This window comes from Lingula anatina, chromosome 1 (assembly GCF_051362555.1).
Source record: "Lingula anatina isolate TDL-2025a chromosome 1, LinAna3.0, whole genome shotgun sequence".
In the NCBI taxonomy this organism is placed as follows: Eukaryota; Metazoa; Brachiopoda; class Lingulata; order Lingulida; family Lingulidae; genus Lingula; species Lingula anatina.
The window spans coordinates 2,585,068-2,596,939 of NC_141767.1; the positions used below are offsets into that span (position 1 = coordinate 2,585,068).

The 11,872-nt window shown below is 34.7% G+C and overlaps 3 protein-coding genes across 3 annotated transcripts; 1 reads left to right on the top strand and 2 right to left on the bottom strand.

The window, feature by feature from the left end:
- Positions 1 to 954: 954 nt before the first annotated feature.
- Positions 955 to 3,833, bottom strand: LOC106163563 (uncharacterized). Its single transcript, XM_013541193.2, has 5 exons — positions 3,607 to 3,833; positions 3,161 to 3,350; positions 2,607 to 2,748; positions 2,048 to 2,212; positions 955 to 1,863 (listed from the first exon to the last, which is right to left on the bottom strand). The coding sequence occupies exons 1-5, from the start codon at positions 3,625 to 3,627 to the stop codon at positions 1,341 to 1,343; spliced, it is 1,041 nt and encodes a 346-aa protein (XP_013396647.2). The 5' UTR covers positions 3,628 to 3,833; the 3' UTR covers positions 955 to 1,340.
- Positions 3,834 to 3,882: 49 nt separating this feature from the next.
- Positions 3,883 to 9,758, top strand: LOC106163551 (dynein axonemal assembly factor 3). The gene is made up of 16 exons (XM_013541171.2): positions 3,883 to 4,108; positions 4,257 to 4,307; positions 4,503 to 4,594; positions 4,787 to 4,880; positions 5,033 to 5,126; positions 5,459 to 5,522; positions 5,688 to 5,770; positions 5,986 to 6,079; positions 6,637 to 6,762; positions 6,954 to 7,076; positions 7,291 to 7,420; positions 7,597 to 7,719; positions 7,919 to 8,033; positions 8,329 to 8,403; positions 8,597 to 8,678; positions 8,954 to 9,758. The coding sequence occupies exons 1-16, from the start codon at positions 3,901 to 3,903 to the stop codon at positions 9,011 to 9,013; spliced, it is 1,614 nt and encodes a 537-aa protein (XP_013396625.2). The 5' UTR covers positions 3,883 to 3,900; the 3' UTR covers positions 9,014 to 9,758.
- Positions 9,759 to 9,921: 163 nt separating this feature from the next.
- Positions 9,922 to 11,872, bottom strand: LOC106163578 (transcription factor 24). Its single transcript, XM_013541215.2, has 2 exons — positions 11,525 to 11,872; positions 9,922 to 10,317 (listed from the first exon to the last, which is right to left on the bottom strand). The coding sequence occupies exons 1-2, from the start codon at positions 11,870 to 11,872 to the stop codon at positions 10,162 to 10,164; spliced, it is 504 nt and encodes a 167-aa protein (XP_013396669.2). The 3' UTR covers positions 9,922 to 10,161.

Genomic DNA, 11,872 nt, shown 5'->3' on the forward strand with positions numbered 1-11,872 from the left:
GAAGTATTAATGGTTATTCATTTTTGTCAGTGATCCAAAATTTCTTTTCTAATATAAAAGCATTAAATATATAAGCAGCTTGACTAGAGATTAAATTTGTTTTTTTGTGGTCATTAATCTTAAAAACTTTCTTTAGTAGGATTATTCACTTGCAGATATTTTTCTCTTAATTCTGTATATGCTACACATGCCATTAGAAAATGGTATTCGTCTTCAATATCATAAATATTGTTTTTATTATTTTTATTTATATATTTATTTATTTATATATTTTTGATAATAAAAGATGGCTTTTTATGAACTAAGAGGTCTCTAGCTTTTATGGTTTCAGAATTCCGAGAGTTTTCATTTTCAGCATCCAGTGACTGCTTCCCCCGTGAAAATCCACCATTTTTCCCCAAACTCGGGATGATGACAGGTGACCCCAAGTCTGACTTCTCACCATAACATCAAAGCAAATCGGCACAAACAAATATTTTTCCACAGAAAAAAAAAATTTTTTTACAATATTTTTGCCAATGAGCAAATCTGAGGTCAATGTATTTGAAATCTCAACTTTAGGCAGTAAGCCTGCATCGTACGCTGTTAGAACTACACCCAGGGGCGAATCCAGGATTATTTGAAGGGGGATCTGCGGATGAGAAGCCGACCCTTATCACCCCGTTGGTGTGGGGTCCGCTGAAGGGCCCCCGAGAAATTTTGGTATATTAGAGGTGGAATGGTGCAATTTGGTACGGTTTAGAACTATAATTCAGCCTCTTAATCGACCCCCTCTAAATCCACCACTGAGTAGGAACAAGATTTGTCTACTTTAAAGCCCGATATTGTTCATCATTAAGGAAAGCCAAATATTGTGAAAACATGTTTTGACAGTCTACATTGTATTGACTGCATAAACGCAATGGATGATATAGATGTTCTTTTAAACGGTTCTGTAACACTTACAGTATTGGGTAACATTAATTTAGTTTTTATTGTTGTTACAATAAATTGTGATTGTGTAATGGAGTCATTACATGTCAACTTATCAACAGCAAGGGTACACTCTGTCAAGAAAATTTCTGATTTTCACATATTTTATAGATATTACGGAGATTTAAAAAAAAATTTAGATTAATATCTCATTTGGTGTTCGAGTTATGGGAAGTTTCGGCCCCAGTGAGAGTTTCTTCCTTAAAGTCAATATTGTCCCATAAATCCTCTGACGAAACCTGCTGTCATATCATTGGAGGATAGCACCTGGGGTCAGTCAATACTGGCCTCTAGGCCTACAGTGGTTAAAGTATATGATACTGTATGAGCAAACTTATTCAATAATTTGAGCAGTTGGGAAGACCCAGTCAAGTGCCTTGTTGAGCCAGTGACTTTGGGGTCCTTTTCCTCCCTTTAGATGATAATTGTACGATATCCCCACAAATTGACAGCAGCTTGGTGTGAACTTCTTCTGGCAAAGAGAGATTATCTAACGTTGGCTCTTCAGAAGCGGAAATGGCCCAAGAAAGGAGATTATATAGCTCATTAGGAATGAATTCTTTGGCTGCTGCATTGGTACACTCACAAGAGAAGGAATGCCATGGTGTCGTCATATCTGGGGTGTCTTTCAAGCAAGACTTGAGTATCATACCAGCTTGGAATAAGCTGACCAGTTTTCCACCATTCCTTTCTTCTGTTCTTCTCTGTGGGGTTGATATAGCTTCCCCCTTAGATTTAGCCCCTGATGTACCAGAACTACCTTTTTTGTTCTTCAGATGGTCTGTTGGCTGTAGTTCCTTCACAAACACAGACTCACTTCTATTTCCCTGAATTTTACGGAAAATCAGCTGTGGAAAATCTCTCATCAGCCATCTCTTGAGTTTATCATTCCTGAATAACAAAAAGAGAAATAATAAGATGTAGAACAACATCAGTAATAATGAATCAATATCCAGACTTCACTCTCTGAGTGATTATTTGAAACAATTAAATGTGTGATGAAATCCTAACTGAACTGAACAACTATACTTTTATTACCCTTTTTTAATTAAAAAATTACCAGTCAGTCCCTCACCTAATACCAGATGTGTCACCATCTGAATGTTTTTCAATTTCAGCCTTGAACAGTGAGTTCAGTTTGCTCAACTGCAGAACCTCCATCCTGCGTATCAGTCTTTTTTTTACAACAAAGTTACAAAATGCTTTGTAGCTATTTTCATATTGCACGGGTTTAGCTGGCCTATAAGGAGAAAAGCAAAGGAGATAAAAATATGTTAAGTAAATTTAAATAAAATGAAGGACCACTCATCCTTTACGAGAAGTAATTTTAGCTCATTAACAAAATACTAGAAAGGAAATGACCTTGATTCAATGATCTGGCCTAGTTGATATGGTTACATGCCTATACGTCCCCGCACAGATACTCCCCCGCACCAATACTTCCCCCACAATTACAGATATACTGAGGGGAAGTATCGGTGTGTGGGAGTATCGGTGTGGGGATGTACCGGTGCGGGGATCTATCGGTGTGGGGTCATATCGATGCGCATAATACCAAAAATTACTAAGGGGGAGTATCGGTGCGGGGGAGTAATGGTGCGGGGGAGTATCGACATGACCCCGTTGATACATACATCTTTTTGTCTCCTGCATGTCTGGTATAGGTATTGAAGCACTTCCTGTGATATTTCAATTTAATCGCTACACAATCTTTGCCCCTTATGTGCACAAGGACAGACTCATCATCTTTTAATTCTGCTGACTTGGTCAAGTTGCCTATGAGTAGAAGAACAGAAATGAAACATAATTGCAAGAATATTGGGCGGACTTTGGATGAAAAGTTCATGTCATATGCAATAAGTAAATTTTATTATTTATCATATTATTTGTACAACATTTCTCTAATCCCTCAATAAAATATTTAGAGAGCTAATATAACTACTTGTTTCAAAATGTAAACTGAATTATCAATGCGACTCACATGATTTTTACATAAAAATGTTTTCAATGTGAAAGAAATATCAGAACCTAATTTTGATATGTGCTATTACGATGAAAATATATTTTCCAAAAATCACCAAGTCACCAAATATGTGTACACACAAAATAACTGCGCATTGTAATAATATCAAACCATAAACAATGCACATGCAGGTTATGGTTTCATTTTACTCAATCATATACACACCTGCAGTTACAGTTTCTGCTTGCATCAGCCTATCTCTTTCCCTATTATTTCTCACCGTTATCCACTTTTCCTTTTTCTTGCATATAACACAAATATCTGGCCAAAGATGTCCTGAACCAGTAAAAGCTGGAGATGAAGAGCGTAGTTTTTTAGTAGGAGGTTCTGTTGCTTTTTCCACATGGACTGCCCCCTGAAAGATGTGACCAATGATTAGGTACATAAACATGCAGCAATACAAAGTATTTTCTTTTGATGTTTTCTGCTTGATCACATTTTGTTTATGTTGCAACCTGACTGTGTAAAATTAAATCTGTAACAAGGATTTTTGAGTCACATGCCGGGGTATGCACATACACAAACAGGCATACACTCGTAAATTATGCTATAAACCATCGCATGTAGTAGTTAGGAAGCCTTGTAAGTTGTATGAGAAAAAGAAAACTTACCCTTTCTTTCACTTTCTTCATCTTGTATATTCTATGAGTATGATGTGTCCGTAGTAAAACATGAGACCTACAGATACTGGTTTGGGTAAAATTGGGTCAAGTTTTCTCGACTTTCCCCAAGTAATTTAAGTTAAAGGACTTGCTGCACACGTTCGAAATCTCAGGGTGATGACCAAATGCACGGTACCGCACTGGCCAAGCTCTGTAACCTTTGACCTGTCCTTTTTCTTTTAAAACGCGTGTGCACTGACGTCAGATTATGCGAGAATCCGTCGCACCAATAACATCGAGAGAATGTTGCAAGTGCGGCGCACTTATGTTTATAAATGGCGACCTAGCAGAACACATTTTAAATTATTGAAAAGAAGCGATTTCAAATATTTTTATTCTTTAGTGCTATTCACTCTTAGTTTGTTTAATGTTAAGAGATCAAAGATGACAGACGGATTTGGTTCTATTACATGGTGGGGATTTAGCCCTGTGCTAGATTTGCAGGACAAAGGTAAGTCTGCTAGCTTCAGTAATTTTCTTACCAAGAAGGCACATTTATTTATGCTACAATTAAAACTATGTGTAGATCGCTTTATCTTAATGCTATGTTTTATTTTATTGTTTACAATATTTATGATACATTTATTTATACTTTTCAGATTTATGCTCTCATCTACAAAATGTACAACTTGGAGATGGAGAGTTGCCTGGTAGGATCATAAAACTGAACCCATTTACCCATTTGATAGTACATGTAGCTACCAGCAGTTTAATTTTCTAAGTCTTTTCCTTCAAACAATAAGATTAAGGTATTTTATTTAAATAATTTTAAAAAATAATGTACCACATGACTCCACTCCGCTGTTAAGTCCAGTACAATCAGATTGTGTTGTTTTATCTTTCAGAGCTCAACATTTTGATGGTCGGGGCTGGAGACTGTCGTCATATTCTTAAAACATTGGCACATACATACAGATGGCCAAGACGGAAAATAAATGTGAGAATGACTTAGAAACTATCACAGTGTACAACTAATCCATATTGAGAAGACTTTACTTTTTATGGAACTTATACACACAGTATATGGTATATTATTTGCAAGTAAACTAATACAAACTTGACCATTTCATCATGAGTTGTTTTCATGTTGTTATTTGATAATTTTTTGCAATTAAAATTTCATTTTTAGTTCTACATTTTGGAGGCCAACATGGAGTGTTATGCAAGGCATCTTTTGTTACTTACTATTGCCTTGGAATCCCAAAACAGAATGGGACTGCAAGGTACTAGAAAATAAAGGCACTTTCTGCCTGTGGGTTTTTATTTTCTTTGCATAGGTTACTATCTAACTTTGAATAATGATAATTCTTTTTTTAAATCCATTAAAAAAAAAACAAATTGTTCCTTACTTAAAATTGTAATACTTTTATTTCAGAGAAAACAGAACTATTCATGGAACTCTTTGGGAATACACTCGTCAGACAACAGACCTGTGAATATTTGGAATCCATGTCAAATGAATTTATCAAGTAATGTTAACTTACTTTGGGGGTGGGGGTGGGGGTTAAAGATTCATTAATTGGTAGTTTTCTAAAATAGTTCATTCATAAAGATTTGACTAGAAATACTTTTAAGATGATATTTCTCTTCTCAGTTGATAAACATAGTTTTCTTCAGATTCATGTGAATAACTTGAAGGCTGTTATTTTTTAGTAGCAAACCATTTACTTTTATTTTATCTTTTAAATACCAGAGCAATTGACATAAATATGAGAATAACAATAAAACACACCAATACTATTAAAGCTTTTGAAAACTTGTCTTTTTTATCTTGAATCAGTATCATTTTCATAATTTTCAGGATGGTGACAGATTTTGATCATTTAGAGAAAAAGATGCCAATTATAGACATGTCTAGTTTAAAGGTAATAAATGACACATCCGATTCAAACACAGAGTCTTCTTTCTGCAACCAATATATTGAAAAATTATACTTTGAAAAATTTGAAATGACTAATTGAAATTGTAGAAATAGAATTATTATGACTGAAGCTGATATTTCTTTTTTTTTTTTTTTTATTACTTTTCAGTTTAAGGAAAGAGATTTCCTAGAAGGAATATTTAAATTTTGGAGGAATAAAGATCACCAGATATTTGATGTTTCAAAGTGTTGGTAAGTTAATGTTTATTACATTGCTCAAATATGTTATTGTTTTAATCAAGTTTTGAATGCTTTAAATCATAGGGACACAGGGTTTATTAGCAGACCAATACATGGAAAACAATTCAATAATTTGACCTCAACGTGCCAGTTTGGTATAAGTTCAGTTATATCTGTTGCTTCCATTATTTTGTAATGTAGGTATCTAATATCAAATCTACTTTTAGGGATCTGAGACTCAGGCAGTATCTTGGGACCAGATATGATGCTAGGAATGGTGTTTTTGATTGGGATTACAACATGAAATTGGTTGAAAGGGGAGTAAGTATATGGTCTGTAGAAGAATAATCTGTTAGAATTTCCATTCCATCAACAAGTTCACTTTAATGTGTGAAACAATCTTTTGATAAATCAAGGTTATTTAGAATGTATCTTGAAAAATGCTTGTGTCACATATAAAATTTCAGATCACATAATTAATGTGCTTTCCTTTACTTTATGTTTAAGTTAACAGCACTTGTAAAACAGTGTGGTGTGTGTTGTGTTGTACCACATGCAATAGGGCCATCACAATACCCTCAAATGTTGTGCTACGGCATGTTGATTGTTTTTTGCTACATCATAGGAATCAAAAGATATTCACTTCTGTAGATAATGTTCACAAATTTTCACAAACAACGAACACAATGTAACAGAGTGGAGCAAGAAAAAACGATGCACTATGCCGTGATAGTATGTGTCCTACTGATGTGGCATTGATATGATTTTGCCAATGTATTTATTAAAAATAGAAAGCTGTCAAATCATATTATTGTTTTACACAATTTTGAAAGAATACAGAATTATTGAGTTTTATATCCAAATTATTAATTTTTTAGGCAAAAATAATCCACAAAACTGAATACAACAGATGGAGGAATACAGGAGTGGCATTTGAAATCAGAGAAGGAAACTATGAATTTCCAAACAAAACACTTGCATCTGGACTTCTTCTCAAAACTCAAGTATGATGTCATATTAATGTGTTGTCCACAGTTTACTCGTTTATGGATTTATTTTCATATTGTGAGTGTTGTTGCCCAGTTAAACTAACATACTTATTTAAGTAAGATGGGATAACGTGCACTATGTTTAAAAATATTAAATCAGTGTCAGATCTGAAATATGTAAGCTGATTTTTTGTATGTTTTTCTAGGATGGTGACAAAGTAGCAAGAAGAGGATACTGGGGAGATGTGTTAGTTGGACCCTTCATTGCATTTGGGTTGGAAAGCGAAGAAAAGAGCTTTTTCAAGACATACAATGGCCTCCACACCAAGGTAAATAAGTGAGCTAAGATATGGCACACTTTTGAGGTAGCCTCTTTTAATACAGTGATGGTATATAGAAAAGCAGTGCATGGAGTCAGAAGGGCACAGGACAATATTTTTAATTTATGTAATTGTATAAGTAGTTGCTGTGTTATCTTATTGCATGATGTTTTTCTACTCTCTTTTTTGACATTTTTCATCTTCTTTTTAACATATTTTGTAGATGGCTGGAGATGTTACAGAATTCAATGTTACATCCATGCTTCATGAAATATTGAATAAGACAAAATATGAATTACCACAGATGGAGGATACCAAAGAAGAGGAGGAACAAAAGGGACCAAAGTTGCAAGGTTTGGAATGAAAATAACTCCAAGAAAAATTAAGCATCAGTTTGGAATTCTTTGTTGTGCATCAGCACATTGTTTTTTTCAATTTGCCTCGTGTCAATTTCCTCTCCTTGAAATTACTATCTATCATGTTGACCAGTAGAATAATTTGTCATCTCTAAATAAATATCTTCACACAGAGATCAGAGAGGAGGATGAATTGGAAGAGGAAGAAGAGGACCAAAATAATGTGAAGCAGCCAGAGCCAGAACCACCAGCAGCAGACGCTGAAACAGAGCAAACACCACTGGAACAAGAATTTGGTAAAAAAAAAGTTTCCAGTTTTGACACTTTATCTTGGCTTGAGAGACAGAATTATCTTATTGTGTTTATTTAGTCTGTTATTGGAGTTATTTTAATGGTGGCTCTGTAAACTTTGTAGAAATCCACCCCAACTGCATCATCATATTTCTTATTTCAAAGCATTATAGTAAAATTGAACTTGTTTTCTTTTATTTCTAGTCTCTGTCCCAGTCGAAAACTTCAAAGTCCACTTTTTACCCTTAAACTGTGCTCAAGACTTGTCAAAGAAAAGCAAATACCAAAAACTGTTCAACATTGCATATTTTTCAAACAGGTAAGTTCAGTGAAGAATTTAATTTTGTGGAGGCATGAGTGATAAAGCTGGGAAACCTCTTTGTTGTGAAACAGCTGACTAAAATGTTGATTACATCAGCTGAAAGTGAGATATTAAATAAAACAACCCAAACTATATTGTGTCCATTTTCTGAACATATGAGGTAATGGAGTTAAAATGCTCAGAATATTGGAAGCTCATCAATTCCTGTATTAATGTAATAACACATAATCAATATTTATTATGAACATACTCGTTATTATAATTCTCTATTTGTTTGTTTGAATTGTTCCAGCATGGTGCACCATTTGACACCAGAGCTGGCTGCCATTTTTGCTGACAAGGCATCTGTGATTTTAGAATTAACACTGTAAGTGTTTGCTATTATGTTGTTATTATTTAAAGTTAAAGTAGTTCTGTCATGACAATAAATTAATGTGACAGCTACATGTATCACGATAACAAATACTGCATCATCACTATGCCATCCAACATTTTTAGATGACAGCCTCTTATTATTTTTACTTATAATTGTAATATGTTATTATTTTAATTTCTATCAGGTACATGCTGGAGCTCCGTCCAGAGAATATCAAGTTGTTTTCTGAAAAAGTGACCAATATGGCTAAAGCTGCTGGTTGTGAGGTATGTAACAATGAATATGGACATGTGAGGGCACATTTATAAATTTTTGTGATACCTTTTTCATCAATGTAGTTGACGTGTGCTGTTTTCCTGTCTCAGATCGTGTACTTTTGCAGTTCGATAGATATATTTTTTTTTACAAACCCTCAAAATAACTTTGTATTGTTTTTTACATAGTGCTGTCTTGTACTATTCTGTTATAATACCAGTCTACAAGAAAAGGAACGACAAATGTGAGAATCAAATTGTTACTATGTGATCTATTTTTGTTTCAGGTCGCTGCTCCCTGTAATCCAGAAAAAGACAATTTTGCCAGGTTTACATTTAGTCGGTGATAAAAAATAATACTGCCTCTGCCACTTTTAAGTTCTGTAAAAGAAGCATTTCTTATATGGAACGCAAGTCTTTCTGGAATTATTTTTATAACATTTTCAGATGATTTTTAACAAAATAAACGTCCAGTTAATTTGAATAAGTAATGTCAGTAAAAGAACACAGCTGTAACTAACTGTTTACCTTAAAATCAACTGCGGTACAGTTATACATGTATTAATTGCCAGAATTTCAGGACATTTGCGGTTTTCCTTATGAACGGAATAACTTTTTTCTACAGGTTTTTTTTTTTGAGGACATCTTTATGGTCATTATCAATAACATTGTTCACGGTCCAAGGAATTATATTTTCTTCTAATTTTAGTGATAATGATCACTTATTTTGGAATCTTAAGTGAAACGGCTCTGTAGTAATTGGCAGAATGACCTTGTTATAGATTCCCCAAACTACTACCCCGAGTGGGAGTCATTCACAGGTCTACCAACACCCAATGACCTGTGGGCACTCAGCCTGATGATGCTCTCAAGACAAAAATAAAATAAAATATCATTAGAATAATTAGTAGAAATCTTTATTGACGTGTTTAAAATGATAATAATGTGGGTTTATCAACATAACGATGCAACTCAACTCCTAAACCAAGGTCCAACAGAAGACCAATGTAGATTATGGACCAATGTAGAAAAAACCATTTGTACAAAAGATATTACATGATAATAAAGTTTATTATATAAGTTTAAAACTTACATCAATTGTTACAAAATAAGATTATGATGTAAACTGCTTCATTCGAGATACTTCGTGAAATGCAAATAAATGTCATATTTAATCATGTTTAAAAAAAGGAAAAAATATTTCACGTCTGCGTCCACAATCTACAAGTACATCATTTGTGTAGCTGCTCTTTAGAATACGCATGGTGTCCAGATATTCACTGTTGTTGTGAAATACGAATTTTGTGCAGATATTCATATTGTTAGAAAGTACGCTTGTTGTTCAGATATTCACAGTTGTTGGAAAATACGCATGTTGTACAGATATTCACATTATTAGAAAATACGCATTTTGTCCAGATATTCATATTATTGGAAAATACGAATTTTGTCCAGATATTCATTTTATTGGAAAATATGTATGTTGTCTAGATATTCACAGTTGTTGGCCCAGTGGCGAGAAAGAAGCGTCTTCGTCACTGCTGCTATTGCTTGTGTAGCAGTATTTCTGAGTACTGTCTGAATTGCCATTCGCAAGATCGCTGGTGCTTGTTGTGATGCCTTGGTAAAGCCGTGAACGCATTGGCCATTTCTGAAATATAGAAAACATTTTTTATGCCATGTTGTTGAAGAGGATCTTAAAGCTCTTTATTTCTAACCAACGGTTTCTACCCACTGAACCATTGGTTCAGTCCAATACAAAAAAAAGCAATTACCAGAGGACATCAAAACATTTTTTTTATGCCATGTTGTTGAAGAGGATCTTAAAGCTCTTTATTTCTAACCAACGGTTTCTACCCACTGAACCATTGGTTCAGTCAAATACAAAAAAAGCAATTACCAGAGGACATCGATTCTTTTTCAGTGGCTAAACAAAAAAAGGCCATTGTGCATTTTTAATGACATATACACCTTCACAGGCATGCAGGCGTTGGATAAAAAAAGAAACCACTCTTTTAATAGGCACGCACTAATGACTTTAATCATAAATGGTCAATTCCGCAAAGCGTAAATTCTTAATTTCACATATTTCTACCTTTATCAGATGTTGGAAATAGAATCATATGAAAACAAACCGCGGTTGGGAACATGGTGAATCCATTCGTTGCCTACATATTAACCGTTTAACAATATTGACTTAGAAAATAAACCACGCTATTCTGGACTAATTGCAGTTGATCCACGCTTTAAATTAACAAAATGAAGAGACAAGCTGCCGCTGTGAAGGCGCGGGTCGCGTGGCAAAAACAAGAAAAAATCGCCAAACTTTTCTGGGTTAATGATTTTTAAGTCACACGATTAAGCCTTTACAGAACAAATATTTAACTTCATGGAAATATCTACACTTTGCCTAAATCAAAAAGATATATCATATCTCAACAAAATTACGATCTACAACCTTGTATTTAAGACCTTATTTCTATTTTTGAGACTCTATCGAACGGAGATACAGATATTATGTCATATTAAGGTCTAACGCACTCTTAACATCTTTAAAATCCATGTATATGATTGGTAGGCCCTCGTTTGGAGGGAACCGTTGACGGCAACTTCAGAACTCCCTTTTGTTTTGTTTACGTTTTTGAGAGATGGCCAATGTGCAAAGTATACATACTTTTTTTAGCTCGAGAAAAATTTTATGTCAAAAATGCATTTTGATCACCTTACTGACCTTTTTCAATTATAGTGTCTATTTGTATACATTAAGCATAAGACAGCTGCGCCTGCATAATACAGAATATATCATTTCTGTTGGTCGACGTTGACCAAGGATTCACACTCATGCATGTTTAGCTTACCTTGACTGGGTGTAGATACGTTTTCATTAGTGGTATCTGAGTCTCAGCACATGTTTTATTGGTTGAATCCATTCCAGGAGAGTCGGTGTCTAAAGTCTTCATTAGATGAGCTATATACGTTGTGGCCAATACTAAGATATCTAATTTGGACAACTTGGTATCTGGCGGCACCGACGGTAACGTCTTCTGGAGGTCCAGGAACGCTCCACGTAACGTCTGCACCCTGGAACGCTCTCTTGCAGCGTTGGCTCCGCAAGGTCTGCCTCTGCGGCGTCTGGTAGGAGCATGTTCCGTGGAAATAAAGCCGGTGGTTTTGAAGTTACCGTTGTGATCACGCTCTGCCTTCAT